At 41.5% G+C, this 18,897-nt stretch overlaps 1 protein-coding gene and 1 long non-coding RNA gene across 2 annotated transcripts in view; one reads left to right on the top strand and one right to left on the bottom strand.

The window, feature by feature from the left end:
• LOC309634624 overlaps nt 1-9,067 on the bottom strand; it is a 58,117-nt gene extending 49,050 nt beyond the window's left edge. The window contains exon 1 of the long non-coding RNA XR_014248255.1: nt 8,905-9,067. This is a non-coding gene — a long non-coding RNA (uncharacterized lncRNA). The remainder of the gene's footprint in view (nt 1-8,904) is intronic.
• A 79-nt stretch (nt 9,068-9,146) lies between these two features.
• On the top strand, nt 9,147-17,841 carry MFSD4B (major facilitator superfamily domain containing 4B). Its single transcript, XM_082404843.1, has 4 exons — nt 9,147-9,555; nt 11,277-11,445; nt 12,556-12,672; nt 14,010-17,841. Exons 1-4 carry the CDS (start codon nt 9,505-9,507, stop codon nt 14,966-14,968), a joined length of 1,296 nt encoding a protein of 431 aa, XP_082260969.1. The 5' UTR covers nt 9,147-9,504; the 3' UTR covers nt 14,969-17,841.
• The last annotated feature ends 1,056 nt before the right edge of the window (nt 17,842-18,897 follow it).

Below are 18,897 nucleotides of genomic sequence, written 5' to 3'. Positions count from 1 at the left end.
CAGCAAAAAAACAAAGGAGAAGCCCCTTTCCTCCTACAATGTCCCTCCAGCGCCCTTTGCTGAGAATTTCAGCACTGTGCGCACTGTAAAAGAGAAATGCTTAATGGTCCAATCCATTATTGCAGAGCAGGTACTTAAGGGTGAATATGGTGCTAAGAGGCAATCAATCGATAACCAGCTGACAGGATGCTAAAAGCTACCAATAATTGCTCATTTGAACCTTTCTGACCAGCAAGAAAAAACTTCCTTCTATGATTCAATATTGAGAAACTGAGATGGTCAGTGCATGTTGTGGGTCACCCTTGATCTAACAGCTACAGATGCAACACACTCTAAGAATTTGTGGACAAAGTCAGAAAATGTCACCCCGAAAATGGAAGGGGGAAATTCACATTTTGAAACTAATAAGAACCAACTTTAAATGGACAGAGGTAGCTATCTGTGGAAATCTTCTGAGAAAATAACATACTAAAGTAATGATTTATAAAGATACTGCTGATAATAAAAGTAGGTGCTATCTAAATCTTAGCACAGGCTAGGTCATCTCCCTAAAACGAAAGACAGAAATTTAGAAATCATAACAATGAGAGATAAACTGATGGGAAGACTGTAATTCAGAAGTCAAGGATATTTTTAAAAAGAACATTAGATGGTAAGCATTTGTCAGTATATGCCCAGCACTTCTAGGGTTCTGATTTTGCTAATATAGCCCCCAAATTAACCTGACAGTGGGAAAGGACAGTTTATCTGGTTCTACAGTTTTAAGGACATATATAATTCCTTCTGCTTAATTTTTTGCTTTAATAGAGAACCTTCTAATATAGTGGTCATGAAACTTTTTCTGTAAAGGGCCAGGCGGTAAATACTTCAGACTTTGTGGTCCATGAGGTCTCTGTCACAACTACTCAACTCTGTCACTGTAGTGCAAAATTAGCCATAGATAATGTGTAAATGAATATGCGTGGCTATGTTCTAATAAAACTTTATTTACAAAAACAGAATGTATCCAGATATGGCCTGTGGGCTTTAGTTTGTTGACCCTTGTTTAATCTATCATTTGACTTCCAGACTGGTCCTGCTCACTGGGGAGGAGTGCCTAGATCTAGGGAATACTAGATACAGGGCAGATCACTCTGTTTATAAATTATCATCTTGTGGTCTGCTCATATCAGTCAGTTTTCTGGGAGCTGATCAGTTCTAGATGAACTAATAATTGAGTTCCTAACCTTGGAAAGTTGAGCTCTGAAGAGACTTGACCTTGGGGTCTAGCCTGAGTAGCTGAACTATCTCACTTATTCATCATTCTCTCTCTCTTTTCACCATCTCTAAATGGCAGCATCAATACAATTTTAACAGGTTAATAGATACTACTAAACAAACAGGGCTTTTTTAGGTTTAATAATCACAGTCTACATTTAAAATAGTTGCGTATAAGAGAAAATATGCAGTTTTAAAGATTAACTCAGCTATTATCATGAAGAGTTTAATGCATGCCTGCATTAAAAACACAAAACAATACTGTGAAGGATTCTATCCTAGTTGGCTCAGGCTGCCATAACAAAATGCCTTAGAATGGGTGGCTTAAACAACAGGAATTTACTTTTCACAGTCCTGGAGGCTGGGAAGTAAGATCAGAGGTCTGATTGATTCAGTTCCCTGGTGAGGGCTCTCTTCCTGGCTCTCAGATGCTTGCCTTCCTCTCTCTGTGACCTCACATGGCAGAAAGAGAGCGAGTGTGCTCTGGTGTCTATTCCTCTTCTTAAAAGAACACTAATCCCATCATGCGGGATCCACCTCATCTAAACCTAATCACCTCGTGACCTCATCTAAACCTAATCACCTCCTAAAGGGTCTACCTCCAAATACTATCACACTGGGGGTTAGGGCGTCAACATATGAACTTTGGGAGAAACACAATTTAGTCCACAGCACATTACTTTTACTTCTTTATGAAATTATCATCAAAGAAGCCAGGAATCATTTGAAAACCTAATCAGGGAGATCCAATAAACCATCATTGAGTAATTCTTTTGATTATACAGTTAATGTTCTCTAATTGTCAAGAAACATAGTAATATAATAAACTATTTGTGGTAACTGACATTACATAAACCAGATATAAGTTTGGCTTGATGAACACGCCATTTTGGCATGCTAGGTCCATGTCCTTGCCTTAACTCCTCATTCTTGTGGCTTCTCAACCCCCTTATTTTAGCTCATTATTTCAGCTCCTATTCTTCACCAGGCCCCTTTGCTTAATGACTCAGTCTGACCCATTCTCATGGATTTTGACTACTTCAGCTCCCCTTCACTGAACTCCCAATAGGTCTAGCCACCACTGAGAAAAGAGATAAGAATCATTTCTGTCTCAAGCTAATGGACAACTGAGCTGACCCTTGCCCAGCCTCCTCATAAAGAGCTGGGTTGGGTGAACATTTTCCGCTGTACATAATTTCTCTCTTTGAAGTGGCCTGAAAGCTAGATCTAAGTTCTTTTGGCCATATTCTTCACATCGTTTGAGCCTTTACTCAGGGGTGGCTTGTGGTGGGATAGGGGAGTGGTTTGGCCTACTCAAAACCTCCATTAGTTCCTTACGCTCAGCCACTCTAAATAAAGCTACAATCGAAGTAAAAATGACTTATCTTGAATACAAGTCCCCTAATTCTCCCCACATTCCAACCAACTTGCAATCTTATGCCCTCTTATATAGAAATTCTGGTACTGCCATGGAACATGTACATACAGAAGAAAACAGACAAAAAAGAAAGGTCATGGGAATTATTGCCTCCATACCCACCCTTCCATTCTCACCAAACCACTGTGGCACAAAGACAATTATCTCTTTGCTGAACTACGTAATAAAACTACTAAAATCATTTCCCATTCTCTAGTTTTTTCCCGCTCCAATTCAACTGGCCAATACTGCCTGCTAATGTTCTTAATCCTCTGCTTTCATCTTGATACTCTTTACTACTCAAAAACCTGTAATAGTTTCCTAAATTCAAGAGATAGAGTCCTCAGTTTGGTTTTCCAGATTTACCTACTTGGAAAGTGAGGCTGAGGAAAGTTACATAATTATTTAAGAACATGTGTGTGATTCTATAAATCCAGTGTATTCTCCACCGATTACAGTTGATCACACGCCTTCTTGAGTTTTGTTTACTTGGCCTCTAAAACCACACATTCTTGATTTCCTTCTTATTTTAGTCTCTTTTGCAGGATATTCCTCATCTTTCCTACCTTTACATGTGGGATGCCCTCAGGGCTTACTCCCTGGCCCTCTTCTGTCTATACTCACAATTTAGGTGATCTCACCCCGTTACACAGTATTAAATACCATCTACACGCTGATAACACCCAGTTTATATCTACTGTTCTGATCCTTCCACTGAACTGAATATCCAGCTGCCCACTTGATGCCTTCATTTAATTATCTAATAAATATCATAATCTTAACACATTCAACCTGAATTCTTGATTTTCTTCCATTTCCCAGCAGCGCTCATGCTCCTTCCACAATCTTTTCCACCTGAATAAATAGGAGCACTATTTACCAGTTGCTTAGACAACAGTCTCTCCTGAATCCTTTTCCCAACAGGGCCTCAACTTGTGGACTACCATTTGCATCACCCAGCTTCAGCAAGAATCCTGCTACAGCGGCTTAGCCAGAGCCCCGCCCCCTAGATAGCTGAGCAGTCTGATATCTGATTGGGTTGCTCATCCCCACCATCCCCCTGGTGATGCCGGATCAGCCTGGCCTGCCCTCAGCAAGACTCCTGCTAGGCTAGTTTAGCCAGAACCCCCCTTACTCTGTTCCCTCTTAATAATTTTCTATCCACTGATCTTTCCCCCCGCCCTCAACCAGGATCCTTGGCTATAAATCCCCACTTTTCCTTGTTGTATTCGGAATTGAGCCCAGTTCTACACTGAGGTCTCTTTTCCTTTATTATAATAGTTCCTGAGTAAAATCTGTTTTTATAGCCTTAACTACCGTCCAGCTCTGGGTTTCTTTGACATAGGTCAAAATCCTTGAAGACTTTTTTTTTTTTTTTAATTTTTTGGCCACACCGCGTGGCATGTGGGATCTTAGTTCCCCGACCAGGGATCGAACCTGTGCCCCCTGCGGTGGAAGCGGGGAGTCCTAACCACTGGACCGCCAGGGAAGTCCCTGAAGTCATTTTTTATATTCCTTCTCTCATACACCCAGTTCATTGGCAAATACTATTATTTTTATCTTCAATATAGTTCCCAAATCTGACCGCTCTCACCACCTACACAAATCTGACCTAATCAAATAACCTCCTAATTAGATCTCTGTTCTCTCTACTCTCCAACCTGCCCCCCTCTAGTGTATTCTTCTAACATATCCAGAAAGTCCTTAACACAAGGCATGCCCGGTCAGGAACACTGCTTGATCTCAGCCTTTCTTATTTCTCCAACACAACAAGCTCACTCCTGTTAATGGATCCTTGCACCTGTTGTTCTCTCTGGACTGCTCTTCCTGCACTTCAGTTCCCTCATTTCAGTTAGGGTTCTGTTCAAACGTCACTCACAGAGCCTTAGAACAATGCCATTGTTAGAACAATGCCTGGCACATGCTAGGTGTTTAATAGCTATTTAATGACTAAATAAATGAACAGGTGGGATTTTATATAGTTTGCTTGAAACTTAAAAAGAAATACTGTTACTGGCATTTGTTCCTAGTTCAGCAACACAACAGTCCTTGTCACTGTGGGGATTTCTGCAAAGGTTTTGGACTTTTTCCAAGCAGGTAGTTTCAAGTGTGGTATCAGATGGCAGTGATTAAACAAGAATGCTAAAAGCCATCTGTAATTTCCAGTTTTTCCTTTGTTCCAGGGCAGAGCAGTGTACAGCTCTGGATAAGTGGCCTCTTCTTTGTACAGATGGAGATCATATCCCTTACAAAGTACCTAAAGCCCTAAAGTGGCTTTCTTTTTTGATGCAGATGAACCTAATTGCTTCTGAAGCCCTTAGTACCTTAAGAAATGTTATTCTATTTTTCTGTGCAGTCTACAGTAGCCATGCTCTCACTTTTGGTTGCTTTGTTTTTATTCTCTTGATATATTGATTTTGGCTAATAATGGTACAGTACAGCAAAGATTTTATCTGACCAGTACAGCCTAGGAGACCATTATGATGGTAGATTCAAAGAGTCCTGCAGCCCTAAATGTTACAATGAATCCAGTTAAAGGAAATTTTAAGTTTATATTTTTAAAAGGAAATTTAATGAAAAACCAGTAATTTTTTATTTTTAATAAGATAAAAAGTTAATTCCATCAAACAGACACCAATGTTAGATACTTTCAATATTATTTCTCACTTTTCAGAATACATAGCACAAACATGAAAGTTATCTTACTGAAATTAAATCTTTGTAAGAGTTGGTTTTAATAGACTGGGCTTTTAGTCATGAGGTTAAAGAATGATCGTTTAGTATACTGATAGAAATAGTTATGATGACACCTAGTTTTTCACTTTAAGCACTAATGAGACATTTATTGATAAGTAAAAAGGATGGTCCCTCCAGAGAATAAAGATTAAATAGGTCCTAACAGTGATATGCAGTCCCTAAACATAATCCATCTAACTTCTCATTCTCGTCCAAAGTAAAATTTTAAGTTGAAAGCTGAAAAACCTGCCTCCCTGTTGCCATTTCACAAATATGCCAAGGTAGTACCATATTAGCCACTAAGACCCAGATATTTTCTTCAAAGATAAATTGTCATATATATTGTAAAATATCCATTTTTTCAAGGGAATCAATAAAACTATATTTATTTAAAGAATGGCCCATCAACATTTTTATTTCTCTTGAATTGTCTCACACAAAAAGATTTATTCTCAAAAATGGTCTAAAGAGAAAGCTGCATGAAGCAATGCCCTATCTTAATCACCCCTTTTTAAAAAAAAGGTGGTGAGTGACCTCTGGAGGCAAGCGGAAAAAGTATCCTGCTGCTTTCAGGAGTGAAGCGGGGAGAATCAGAAAGTAGATCTTTCCATCTAGAGAAAAAAAATTTTTGATGTTTAATCAGGGTGAATTAAAACATTTAACTTTAAAATTAGTTAACTGAACCTCAATTCAATTATGTAATATCTTAAGTATATAATACAATGCCTCAGGGGAGATAGAGACATGAGATCCATAGTTTCCATCTCATTGAGCTTACAATCTCCTAGGGAACTAAAGAGAAGTGTTGAAATAACTATAACAGAAGCTAGAATGTGTGAGAACATTTAGGAGTAGCAATAGCTACATAGGAATTCAGATTTTCGGTTAGGTTTTTCAGAAAAAGTCTACTACATTCAACAAACATTTACTGAAGACAAACTGTGTGCCAGGCACTATGCTCGAGGATAAATAAGACACAGTGCCTTCCTTCAGGCACCCTTGGTATAAAAGGGAAGCTGACACATAAATAGGAAAATTCTATACGGAGTAGCTGGTGGCCTATTAGAATTATGCACAAAGGAGGGAAACTAAAACAGTCCCGAGACTGAGAGGAGGGTCATAAGAGGCTTCCTAGAGGAAGTAACACCTCAGCTGACTCTTCAAAGATAGGTAGGGATAGTTCTGGTTCGGTCATCATAAGCCTACTCCAGCCCCTCTCCCACTGATGACAACTAACAACTCATGATGAAATACAAAGAGCAAGTACCTGAGGACTCTGAAGAGTCAACAAAGGAGGGGAATCAAAACTTAGAAAAAAACCCTTCAAGGCAATGAGTTGCCTGGCCTGGGTAACTAAAACTCTGATAGAAACCCCATCTTGCTTGTTCAAGGAACTGAGAAATGGAGACGCTCTGGGTTGGAAAGTGAGTGGGGAGGTGGGTAGGGGAGAGCTAGAGAAGGTGATCACTAAAATTTTGTGTATGAACCACGCAAGCGCCTTGGGTTTGCCCCTGTGTGTGACAGACACCTGAAGCAGCACAGCAACGGCTTTGACAACTGATTTGAGCATTAAACCATTGCCCAAGTCTCAGATGAACGCCCGAGTGGTGCATGTTCAGGACTGGCCCAGAGCAGCACAGCACAGGCTTTGATAACTGAACTGAGATTGGAACCATCATCCACAGAAGGCGATATGAAACTTGCAGCCTGAACTCAATCAGGTTGATTGCCTGCTTAAACAAACATTCTCCAGAGGAGGATTTTAACAGGACCCAGAGTCTGCGTAATGTAACTGTCACAATGTCCAGGATACAATAGAAAATTACCTGTCATACAAAGAAACAGGAAAAATGTGACCAAATCCCAAGGGAAATGACAAGCAACAAACACAAACCCTGAGATAACACAGATGTTGGCATTTTCCTAGAATTTAAAGCAGCTATTACATGCTCCAGGAGGTAAAGATAAATGTAAAGAAAGGCATCTTCAGCAGAGAAAAAGAAACGATGAAAAAGAACCAGGTGGAAATTTTGAACTGAAAAGTACAATAACTGAAATAAACAAATTCAGTGGATACAGCAGAATGGAGATGAGGAAAGAGGCAGTGCACTTGAAGATAGAGACATCAACAGAAATTATCTAAACTGAAGAGCAGAGGGGGGAAAAAACAACTAGAAAAAAAAAAGAGAACATATGAGCATCAAGGATCTCTGCAATAATATCAAAAGGTCTAACATACAAGTCATCAGAGTCCCAGAAGGAGAGGAGAAAGAGATGGAGGCAGAAGAATTATTTGCCCTTAAAAATTTGGACCTAACTTACTTCTCCCATATCATATTCTATTCTCTTTAACATATGTATATGCCTTTTGTTTCAATCACATTACACTTTTCTCAAAGAGACATTCCCTGACTCTGAAAAACTAAAACAGGTTCTCTTAAATCATAACACCTGTACTTTCTGGGGTAAACTGGGAAGTGATTAATGACCAAATGGATGGGGCTGGAGAGATGGGTTGCAAGGGAAATGATGATGAGACTCAGGTGTGTATAATCTGGGAGCCTAAGTGGGTGAGCTGGAGAGTAATCAGGTGGAAAAGAACATTTCAGATAAACGAGAAAGAAAAATATTTACACATTTTGAGGCTGTGGTCTCTTTGGTCAAAGAGCAAAAGGAAACAAAAAGCTAGAGTAGGATACACAAAACAAGGCCTTTCCTTCATCCACTGGCATAACTTTGTTGGGTCTTTGTTGCTGCGTGCGGGCTTTCTCTAGTTGCGGCGAGCAGGGGCTACTCTTCCTTGTTATGCACGGGCTTCTCATCCCAGTGGCTTCTCTTGTTGTGGAGCACGGACTCTAGGCGCGCCGGCTTCAGTAGTTGCAGCACATGGGCTCGGTAGTTGTGGCTCACGGGCTCTAGAGCACAGGCTCAGTAGTTGTGGCACACGGGCTTAGTTGCTCCGCAGCATGTGGGATCTTCCCGGCCCAGTGCTCGAACCCGTGTCCCCTGCACTGGCAGATGGATTCCTAACCACCGCGCCACCAGGGAAGCCCCCACTGGCATAACCTTATTCAGGCATTCTGCAAATCAAAGCCCTGCTCCACTTCCTTACAACAATGGAATTATTTGAAGGGACTGGGGGTGAGAGTGTGCTTGAAACCGAAGTTTTGGCTCCAGATTTCTTGAGCTATTGTGTCCACTGATTCGCTGACTGACTTTGGGCAAGTTGCTACTTTCTATGACTCAATCCTCCTATCTTAAAATCAGGATAACACGGAATTTAGAGTGTTGTTATGAGGATCAATTGAGATCATACACGTGAAAGCTTACATATGTGGTTCAACAAATGCTGTGGAGTAACAGATGAACGGCAGATCAATAGACGACAGACCTTAAAGGAACTAGGTCAGGAATTTTAGAAAGTTGTATAAGGGACAGACCTTGGGGTTCCCTTTACTCCCCAGGAGACCCGGGGAGAGGGAGCGAAGCCATACCTTGTATTTCTTGGCCAGCACTTCCTTCTGACGGCTTGGCTGCATCTTCCCTCCTGATTCGTCGGGTCCCAGGATGCGGCTTCAGCTCGCTCCGCCGCGCGGCGCCCGCCCGCAGGGCCTCTGTGCGCTCAGCTAAGTGGGATGCTGAGGCCCGAGCGCGGCGTCCAGTCTCCTGGGCAACCCTATAAACTTCCGGTTTGAGGTAAGGCCGCGGTTGGCTAGAGGCCACATTTCCGTCACGTGGCCCGGGCAGGCGCCCTGCGTGTGCGAGGGCGCGCGTCCGCTGCCGGCGACACCCGGCGCGTTCCGAAGTTCTACTCCTCGGCCCGGACTAGGGCCTCCCCCGGGGAGGTGGCGCCACCTGAGACCGCCGGCTCTGGAGGAGTGGGGCCGGGGCAGGGCTCGGAGTTCTCGAGGCTCCGCTGAGAAGCCGGACGGCAGCAAGACCTGTGCTCGCGAGCCTCCAAGCTGGAGCTGGAACTGGAACCCTGTGGGGCCGGGGCCCTGGCTGCCGGGCAGCGGCTGTTCCCGGCCGAGGCCCCAGAGGAGAATGAGCCGGAGGCGGTGGCGGGCTCCCGGCGGAGCGGCCGGGCTGGGAGCATGCTGCGCTGGTTCATCACCGTCCTCCTGTGTGCCGCCTTCCTGGGGCTGGTGAGAGCCGGGGCTGGAACCCTCCCAGGCCGAGTCGTGAGCAGAAGTCCTGCAGAGAACGCGGCCTTCCGAGCTCCTGTCTCGTTTCCGCCGCTTGCAGACTGGGTGTCCTTGGGCTCCTTAATCTGCCGGAGCCTCAGTTTCATAATCTGAAAAATGGGCACAATTATAATCGTAGAGGGTTATTGTCAAGTGTGAAACCGATTTTCGTAAAATATTTTCCAGCTCCAGCAAACCTTTCTACCTCTCCTCCGTGGGGTCGGGGGCATGCAAGAGGGGTTGCCAGGTCTATAGCCGCCCCCGCACCCCCCCCCCGCCTCCTGCGTTCACCCAAACCCCCAATTATTGCACAAAGTTGCTCTACTGGGTTTTCCTCTTCCTCGTCTGACCAAATTCACCCCTTATTTTTGCAGGTGGGGAAATAGACCCAGAGAGGGAAAGTGACTTCTTTGTACCACACAGCTGGTTAAGTGGTTGAGCCAGGAATAATGTTTTTTATTCTGCCTACAATCTTACGTAAAACAAAATTTCAGGTCCTTCATTGTTTTTCTAAGAACAAACTGCAAGGCTAGTTTGGCCTTTTGCCAACCCCTTTGGCCGCCCTGTGGTCACTTGTCTTAAATATTGGGATCCTGGGGAGTTGGGAGAGTTAAGTCCTCTGAGCAGAGTCACTTTTGACCACTTAGTGTCTCTTCCTTTGAGCCACGCTTGATTCTTAGAGTATTTGTATTTGAAGAAAACTCATTGCAGATGATGTGCCAGGTCCTTTTAAGTGCTTTGCAGGTGGGAACTAATTTGGTTACAGCTGGGGCGCAGCCTTCCCTTCCTGTACTAGGCACTTACTCTGCGCCTGTGCCCAAGCCTGCCCGTAGCTGGGGACTGCTCAGGCCTGGAGAGGGGCTACACCCAAGCGTTTAGAGCAAATTCGTGCAATTAGAATCACTTATTCTTGAAATGTAGACCGATTGGAAACATTTTTTGTGTGTCCAACGAATTTCCTGTGAAAGCCAACTGCAGCCCCTAATTTTTGCTAAAGTTACATGTCTCTGAGTAAAATTTTATTTTTAAAGTCATTGCATACACGCGTATGTAATATTCTCTAAGAAAGCCTTACAGATGGTACTCCTGAGGCTTTGGTTTTCTTTGAAGAAAAATGTAGATTTAGAAACATTCAAATTGTTTATCTCTTGCATGTTTTATATGTGTAATTCAGAGGAAGGACCCCATGTACATCCAGAAATATTGCTGTTTTAACAACATCAAAAAATGGGGATAATACTTTGATGGTTTGCTAACTTAAATTTTCAACATCAAAATTCTGGTGTTATTTGTGCGTGCAGTATATTTCAGACTATTCAAAACGATTTCACAAATTTTTTAATGTCACATTTTACTGTTAATACAAATACTGTAGTTTTTTTCTGGTATTGTTCAAAAAGGAAACAGAATTGCAGCAAAGAGCCAAAAGAATTAAAGAATTTTGTAAAAATCGAGAGTTGTCAAAACTAGAAAAACACTAGGACTTGACACACCAGAAATAGGAGTCTATAGCTCTGCTAGTACTAGTATTTTCATTATGAATTTGTCTTAACTGTGGGGCTTAATCTCCTACATTACATTGAAATCCCCTCCTCCCTTTTTAATACTGAAAAAAAGCTACCACCTAGATAGACAGTATTTTAATGATTGTAAATGAAAACTTCTGTCTTTTTAAATTTTAGGGAATGAGTGTCGCTATACTGGGACCCACGTTTCAAGATTTGGCAACAAATGTGAACCGCAATATCAGCAGTCTTTCTCTGATTTTTGTGGGCCGTGCCTTTGGATATTTGGGTGGCTCTGTGATTGGTGGAGTTCTTTTTGACAATATGAATCATTTTCTTCTTTTGGGTAAGTAAACAACAATTTTCGCTTCTTTGTGACTTTCGAGGAATTTAAAGTTTGTTTTTAAATATGAAACATACTGGCTTGCAGAATGGTTGACAACTTAAGGGTAGTGTTTAGGTATCCTCAGTGGAAGTCAGGTTTCCCTGGTGCCTGCTTTCATCTTGGCAGTTACTGGGAATCCGGTCTAAACCCCTCTGGAAATTTAGATTAGCCCTAGAGTGTGTTAGCGATCCTTAGCCTTCCCGACCTTCATTGTAGTTTAGGCACCACCGCTGGATAACATACTAGTTGTCCAAAGAGCTCTGATTGTCAGGGTTTAGGGCAGATCTCCTGGGACCATAGATCAGCATAAACTCCTTGAACCTCCCCAGATTAGACCCTGAACTGAGAATGAGGTGGGAGGGGATGGTGGGTGAAATGATGAAGGCTCAATTTTTGTCCCAGCTGCCCCATGTTAATGATTACCCCAGACCTCTCTACCTCACTCTCAAAATAGATGGCAAAGCTTTTAACTTACTCTTTTTTTGGATAAATTGACATGTTTAAAGAAAATGTAGATTAATGTGATAAAACTGGTTTGGACGTAAGGAGATAATTTACCATTGTTGATGAATGAGTAAATAATCTCTCTGATTTCCATAGTGTGTCGAAAGAATATACTTCTTATATTTCCCTCCCTATTCCCCAAATTTGTTTAATACATTTCTACTATGAACTACTATAGTAATTGCATTTAATTTTTGTCTTTTTAATTTTTTACCTCATATCTAAACATCTCTTTAGGTTGTTAAATATGAAACATTTAAATGAATAATTTTTGAGCTCTGTTTTGCTATAAAACTTTGCCTTGTGGTATAATGTATGGTTTGATTATTAGCAGTACTAGAAATGTATTTATATTAGAATAACTTATATTTTATAGTCCATAAAGATGATAAAAGCTTTTAAATGAAATAACTGTTAGTAGAAGCTGAACCTCTCATCTACTCATTATTACTCAATTTTAATTTGACCTGTTTTACATTTTTGGGAGTTTCTATTGATGTTGACTTGATCCATAACCCTTTCCCATAAATAGTGTTTTTTATAGCTGACTTTTACTTTTCTTCTCAGGGGCGTCAATGTTCGCTACCACAATTGGTCTTTATCTTGTTCCATTTTGTAAGACTGCGGTGTTACTGATTGTCGTCACGTCCATCTTTGGTGTTTCAATTGGCATTCTGGATACAGGTCAGTGAGCCCTTCATTGTCAACTCTGGGAGTAGGGACTTTCTACTAGAAAAAGTAGAGCATATGATATTAAATTGTCACTTGCAGTGTCCCCTAAAATGACACTGACCTACTGAGTTGGTCATGGGGTCTCCAGGTCAGAACCACCTTTCCGGCAACTACTCTTCTTGCCAAGTAGGGTGCCCTTTTTTGAGCAGCCAACCACAGAGTGAATTCAGAGAATTTTGTTCTTTGAGAGACTGTTGATTTACAGGGGGCGGGGGGGGCCCAGGTGGGTAATTACAGTGCAGGTGAGCAGGTTTTCATTTCGGGATAGAACTTTATCATTGTAATATGGCAGGAATTGATGGGTTAATAGAACAAACCAAGTTTGGAACCACTGTTTGGCCGAGGAAACATAGAAGCAGCTCTCCCAATTTAAAATGCACTCTGCCTTTTGAACTAAGAGAAACCTGTGCTGTGTATTATTTCCCTTCTTTTCCTATTCTCTCAGAAGATCCTGCCCTCCTGCAGGAGATCCTCTCCATGTATCTTCATATCTTTTAAAACCTACTAAATAACATATGTGACATTTGTTCACCCCTAAAACCAACGTTCTCCCCCTCTTCCTTGCTCCCCTGTTATTTGATAGGTTGGGGAAATATTTTTTTACTTTGGGCTTAATTTGGTTGTGAAATTACAGGATGGAATTGTATGGAATTGTATGTTTATCTGCAAATATATTAAAAAGAAAGAGAGAAAACACAAGACTTGAGACTTCTTGCCTTTCACCATGTATATACATAGACAGTGTAACTGAGGGTGTTAAAAGGTGTCCGTGTTCCTTGTTTCCTGCAATGGGCACAGCAGAATCTTGTAATGTTCAGGTTCCTGAACATGTGTTTTGCATCTGCCATATACATAAATAATTTTCTTCAAGTGGCTACCGATTGCAGGTACAGAAAAATTTGGTAATTTGGCCACTATCTGATGATAATATATATTTAAAATGTTTAAGAATAAATAACTATATAAATATCCTTCCCTACCCCCACCCCTCCTATCCCTGGTATTAGAACTGTATTATAAAAAGCCTTGGGCTAATGTACTTGGCTCTAGGAAATAGTGGTTTATTAGCTTGTAGAATCCCATTTGTGAGTGTGTGATGTTCAGTGCTTAGAGGTCGCTGGTGGTATTGGTGAGTTAGAGTTTCTTAATCATAGAATTGACTTAGTTGCAACAGTTGATAACTTAGAATATTATAATCCTTGTGCCATGTAAAATAGACTCATCTATTTTGAACTTTTTTTTTACTAAGTTACTATGATTAAATCATTCTCCCCATCTTTCATTGGTAGGTGGTAACGTCCTAATCTTGGCTATTTGGGGGGACAAAGGAGCCCCCCATATGCAGGCCTTACACTTCAGTTTTGCATTGGGTGCCTTTTTGGCTCCCCTGCTGGCTAAATTGGCATTGGGCAGGATGGTGTCTGCTGAAAACCACACAGAGGCTGACTTTAACCATTCTGCCTTCAACCAGTCATCTGAAGCTGACTCAGAATCTCTACTTGGAATACCTGACGATATGAATTTACTGTGGGCTTATGCTGTTATCGGTGCTTATATTTTTGTAGTTTCTCTCTTTTTTTTCGCTCTGTTTGTAAAGAAAAGCTCAAGGCAGGAAAAAGCAAAAGCATCTGCTCAGAGGTTTCGAAGAGCTAAATATCACAATGCCCTTCTTTGTCTCCTTTTTCTGTTCTTCTTTTTTTATGTTGGAGCCGAGGTAACATATGGCTCTTACGTTTTCTCCTTTGCAACCAGCCATGCTGGCATGAAAGAAAGTGAAGCGGCTGGGTTGAACTCCATCTTCTGGGGGACCTTTGCAGCCTGCAGGGGTATGGCAATCTTTTTTGCTACATGTTTACAACCTGGAACCATGATTGTGTTGAGCAACATTGGCAGCCTGGGTTCATCTTTATTTCTGGTGCTTTTTGACAAGAGCCGAGTTTGTCTCTGGATAGCAACTTCAGTGTATGGCGCCTCAATGGCAACCACATTTCCCAGTGGTGTGTCTTGGATTGAGCAGTACACGACCATCCATGGGAAAGCTGCAGCATTTTTTGTAGTCGGTGCTGCCCTGGGAGAAATGGCTATTCCTGCAGTAATTGGAATTCTTCAAGGAAAATACCCTGATTTGCCTGTAGTTTTGTACACCTGTTTGGGGTCATCAGTAGCCACTGCTGTTTTATTTCCTGTGCTGTATAAATTAGCCACCTTGCCTATCAGTCGTCAGCAAAAAGAACACAGTAAAAGCTAGGACCAGAAAGCTTTGCTCTCTAGCTCTGGGCTAAATGACTATGAGGAAGAGAATGAAGAAGAAGATGCAGAAAAATGGAATGAAATGGACTTTGAAGTGATCGAAATGAATGATACAATGAGGAATTCTGTAATAGAGACATCTAGATATATTTTGATGGAGCCCACAGCTGACGTCTCCAACCAATCCCACTCAAATGCGTTAATGTTTGAGTCCTCTCCAGTTAATATGGGCAAGTCCCCTGTGAATCACTTTGCAAGAAACCAGGACAAAAGGGACTAAGGCCTAGAGAAGAGGGATTATTTACTGACTTCCCTGAATAATCACCAGTTCTAAAGAGGCCAGTCAGAGCAAAGCATAACAGATTTCAACAAGCTTTGGGGGTCAAAATTTCTAGGTCTGAGTATAGCAAATGCTAAAAGGTTTTGAAATGTTTTGTCATTCCCAGAGCCTTTCATAAAGAACCAATGATCTCATACAGCTGGATCCTGTTGTGAGGCTCGCGTTTGGTGGCATGTGGCTGATTAGGCACTATTTTATGGCCTCAGAGTGTGCAGAGAAGGCATTTGTTTTTGAGAAGTTGGGTGCCATTCAGTTAGAATGAAACTGTTTAGTAGTTGAATTGGTTAGCTGAACAAGTTATCCGTCGTCAGTATTCTGCCAGGGAAGTTGAGAATCATTTCATAAAAGAGCATCTTTGAAAATGGACAGAGATTTTTATTAATTGTTTCACTCTGTCTGTAGTGTTGGACCAGAAAATGCTAATTACTCATATGATTTCTGATTTCTATGAAGAGAACACAGAACAGGCACAGACCTGGCTTCAGGCCTCCACTGCTGCTTACTAGTCTTCTGGCCCTGTACTCAGTCATTTAACTTATGTAGGTCTCGTTTATCTCATCTCCGATCTGTGATTCTCTAATGAAAATGCGATGACTTTCAAACTGGGAATCCATAATTTTTAAAGTTTGTGCAAGATAGCTGCTAGAAATGAATATAAGTGCCACCCCATTCTTCATTTCAAATGAGAAGTGAAAAAAATTGATAGCTTTAAGAATGTGCTACTGACTATGAATAGTGTCAATTTAAGACTCAGTGTTTAATACTTTATTTGAATAATTGTCTGAAGAATACATTTTTAGTACCGTATTTCATCGATTCTGAGATGCACCTTTTTCACATTTTTAACATCTCTGAAATCAGAATATGTGTTGAAATCAATGATCATTTAACATTGTGGCAAAACTTAATTGACAGTTTTTTCCCATATACTTCTATAAAGTAGTGTTGCATTTTACAGTCAGTGTCTTAGTTTCAGTGACTATAGTAATTCATTCAATTATGGAGATTATACTATTTTTACAGACATTTTAAAAAGAGAAGTTATTTTTATATGCTTATTTTCTCTAATTATGTTCAAACAGGATTTGGAGATGCCTTGTTCAGATTTTTAAAGCTGTTTCAGGGTTACTATGTTAGTAGTAGGGCTGTGGACAGGGTCTCTTGAGGTCCTTTGCCTAGCTCAGTGACACCGTCTGGGAATGAGCCTTGCTGTTCCAGGAATTGCCCCTCATTGAGTCTGGTTGGTAATCATGTTGTACTGCGCTGTAAATTAGGTTGCTAGTTTAATTTACAATGAGACACAGTCTTTTCCAATGATTGGAATGCTTGTATCCCGCTCCACTTGTATCCCCCTCCACTTGTATCCTCTGGATACAAGTGGATACAATACTCTGGATACAATACTTGAAGCCGTCTGGGCTTCCTCTTTGCTGAGTTTGAAATACCTGGGAAACCAAAGTAATGATTAGAAAGTGGCTTGGGAGCCTGAGAGTCAGGGATCATGAGTATGGCAAATGGGCTATCCTTTGATAAATGACTGGCATTGATGACAGATTTTATTCACTACTTTTTAGCACATTTTATGCTGAATAATACCTAATTTCTACTTGGTTGCAGTATGTCTACTTTTTATCTAATTTCTATAAATTTGCCTTTGTTTTTTCTTAAGTGGAAAACTACCTTTCTTGGCCACTGTCCATTATTGGCTCATATTAACAATCTGACAGTTTTGGAGAGGGCTGGTGAAGAAATTAGCAGTGAAAAGCCTATTCTTCTTGCTCTTTTTATACTGTATTTTTTTTTTTAAGTAATCTTTTATTTATTTATTTATTTTTTATTTTTGGCTGTGTTGGGTCTTCGTTTCTGTGCGAGGGCTTTCTCCAGTTGTGGCAAGCGGGGGCCACTGTTCATCGCGGTGCGCGGGCCTCTCACTATCGCGGCCTCTGTTGTTGCGGAGCACAGGCTCCAGACGCGCAGGCTCAGTAGTTGTGGCTCACGGGCCTAGTTGCTCCGCGGCATGTGGGATCTTCCCAGACCAGGGCTCGAACCCGTGTCCCTTGCATTAGCAGGCAGATTCTCAACCACTGCACCACCAGGGAAGCCCCGATACTGTATTTTTGTCTTAGCTAGAACTTGGAGATTATCTCTGCTCCATTTACTGCTTTTTCTCAGGTTGTTGGAATTTAGGCAGTAGCAACTATTTGGCATCTGCACGGCTTGCTAGAATAGGGATTCTACCTGCAGCATCTACATTTAAAGGGTAAAAAGGCAACTCAGGGAAAGAAGGTAATAAGAACATGGCAGAAAATTTGGAAATCCATGAAAAATGCATTAGAATTCCACAAACCAAAATGTGAATGGCCAGATGAGATTATAGGCATTGTTAAAGTTTGATAATGTATATCCATATTGGAAGGATAAGAGTACAATTCAGGAATTAGCATTCATCCTAATAATCAGTTCTTAGTTAAGTAAGTGTCTGCTGATACACAGGTAACCAATACCGAAATTTTCTATTGCTGAGTAACAAATTACCACAAATTTAACAGCTTAAAACAGCAGAGTTTTTGTTTCTTTAACCTTATAGTTTCCTTGAGTCAGGAGTTTGGGCATGGTGTCACTGGGTTCTCTGCTCACGGTTTCACAGGGCTGCAGTCAGGCTGTTGGAAGAGTTGTGCTTCTTTGTGGAGCTTGGGCTTCCCTTCCAGGGCCGTGTGGTTTTTGACAGTATTCAGTTCCTTGCTGTGGTGGACTGAGGTCTCCGTTTTTTGCTGGCTGTCAGCAGGCACCATTCTCGATTGTTAGAACCTCCCACAGATCCTTGCTGTGTGGCCCTCTCTTAGATCCTCTCAGAAGTATGGCAGCTTGTTTCTTCAAAGCCAGTGGGAGAATCTCTTACCAGAGCCGGCTAAGCTGGTGTCTTTTATAATATAGTGTAATCACAGGAGTGACATCCTGTCACCTTTGCCATATTCTGTTGGCTAGAAGGAAGTCGCAGATCTGCCCAAACTCAAGGGGAGAAGCTAGTATAGAGATGTATCTGATTATTGGGGGTCACCCTGGAGTGTGTCTGCTATACTCAGGTACCTGCAAAACTCAAGAGAGCTAGAAGGTTTGAGCTGGGGGGAAGAAAGACCTTCAGCAGTCATTGAAAGTGATTATAGATGCAGCCCACTGAACGTACTAGTGAGGGGATGGAAAGTGCCCCATAGACCAGGCCAATAAACCTAACTCGGAGTTAGGCTTTTTTTTCTTGAGATTTTATTTTGTGTCCTTTCCACTGTGCTTTTTAAAACCCGTTCAAATGCAGCATAATAGGAGAGAAATAGGTAAGTTTCAGTTTAATTGTATTTTCATAGTAAAGTCCAAGAACACTTTGAGAGCATTTTTCAATTACTATTATTTTTTAAAGAAAAATCTTTTTAAAATTTATTTATTTATTTATTTTTGGCTGTGTTGGGTCTTCGTTTTCTATGCGAGGGCTTCCTCTACTTGCGGCAAGTGGGGGACACTCCTCATCGCGGTGCGTGGGCCTCTCACTGCTGCGGCCTCTCCTGTGGCGGAGCACAAGCTCCAGACGTGCAGGC

The sequence above is a fragment of the Balaenoptera borealis genome (genome assembly GCF_965194805.1).
Source record: "Balaenoptera borealis genome assembly, chromosome: 9".
Taxonomy (NCBI): Eukaryota; Metazoa; Chordata; class Mammalia; order Artiodactyla; family Balaenopteridae; genus Balaenoptera; species Balaenoptera borealis.
The sequence above is the reverse complement of the archived record's forward strand: the minus strand, read 5'-3'. Positions and strand labels throughout refer to the sequence as shown.

What these genes read in the sequence shown, in the direction of transcription:
- MFSD4B (XM_082404843.1), top strand. Translation starts at nt 9,505, where the DNA reads ATGCTGCGCTGGTTCATCACCGTCCTCCTGTGTGCCGCCTTCCTGGGG. An exon ending in GTGCCGCCTTCCTGGGGCTG is followed by an intron (nt 9,556 to 11,276) that starts GTGAGAGCCGGG and finishes TTTAAATTTTAG; the next exon opens with GGAATGAGTGTCGCTATACT. An exon ending in GAATCATTTTCTTCTTTTGG is followed by an intron (nt 11,446 to 12,555) that starts GTAAGTAAACAA and finishes TTTTCTTCTCAG; the next exon opens with GGGCGTCAATGTTCGCTACC.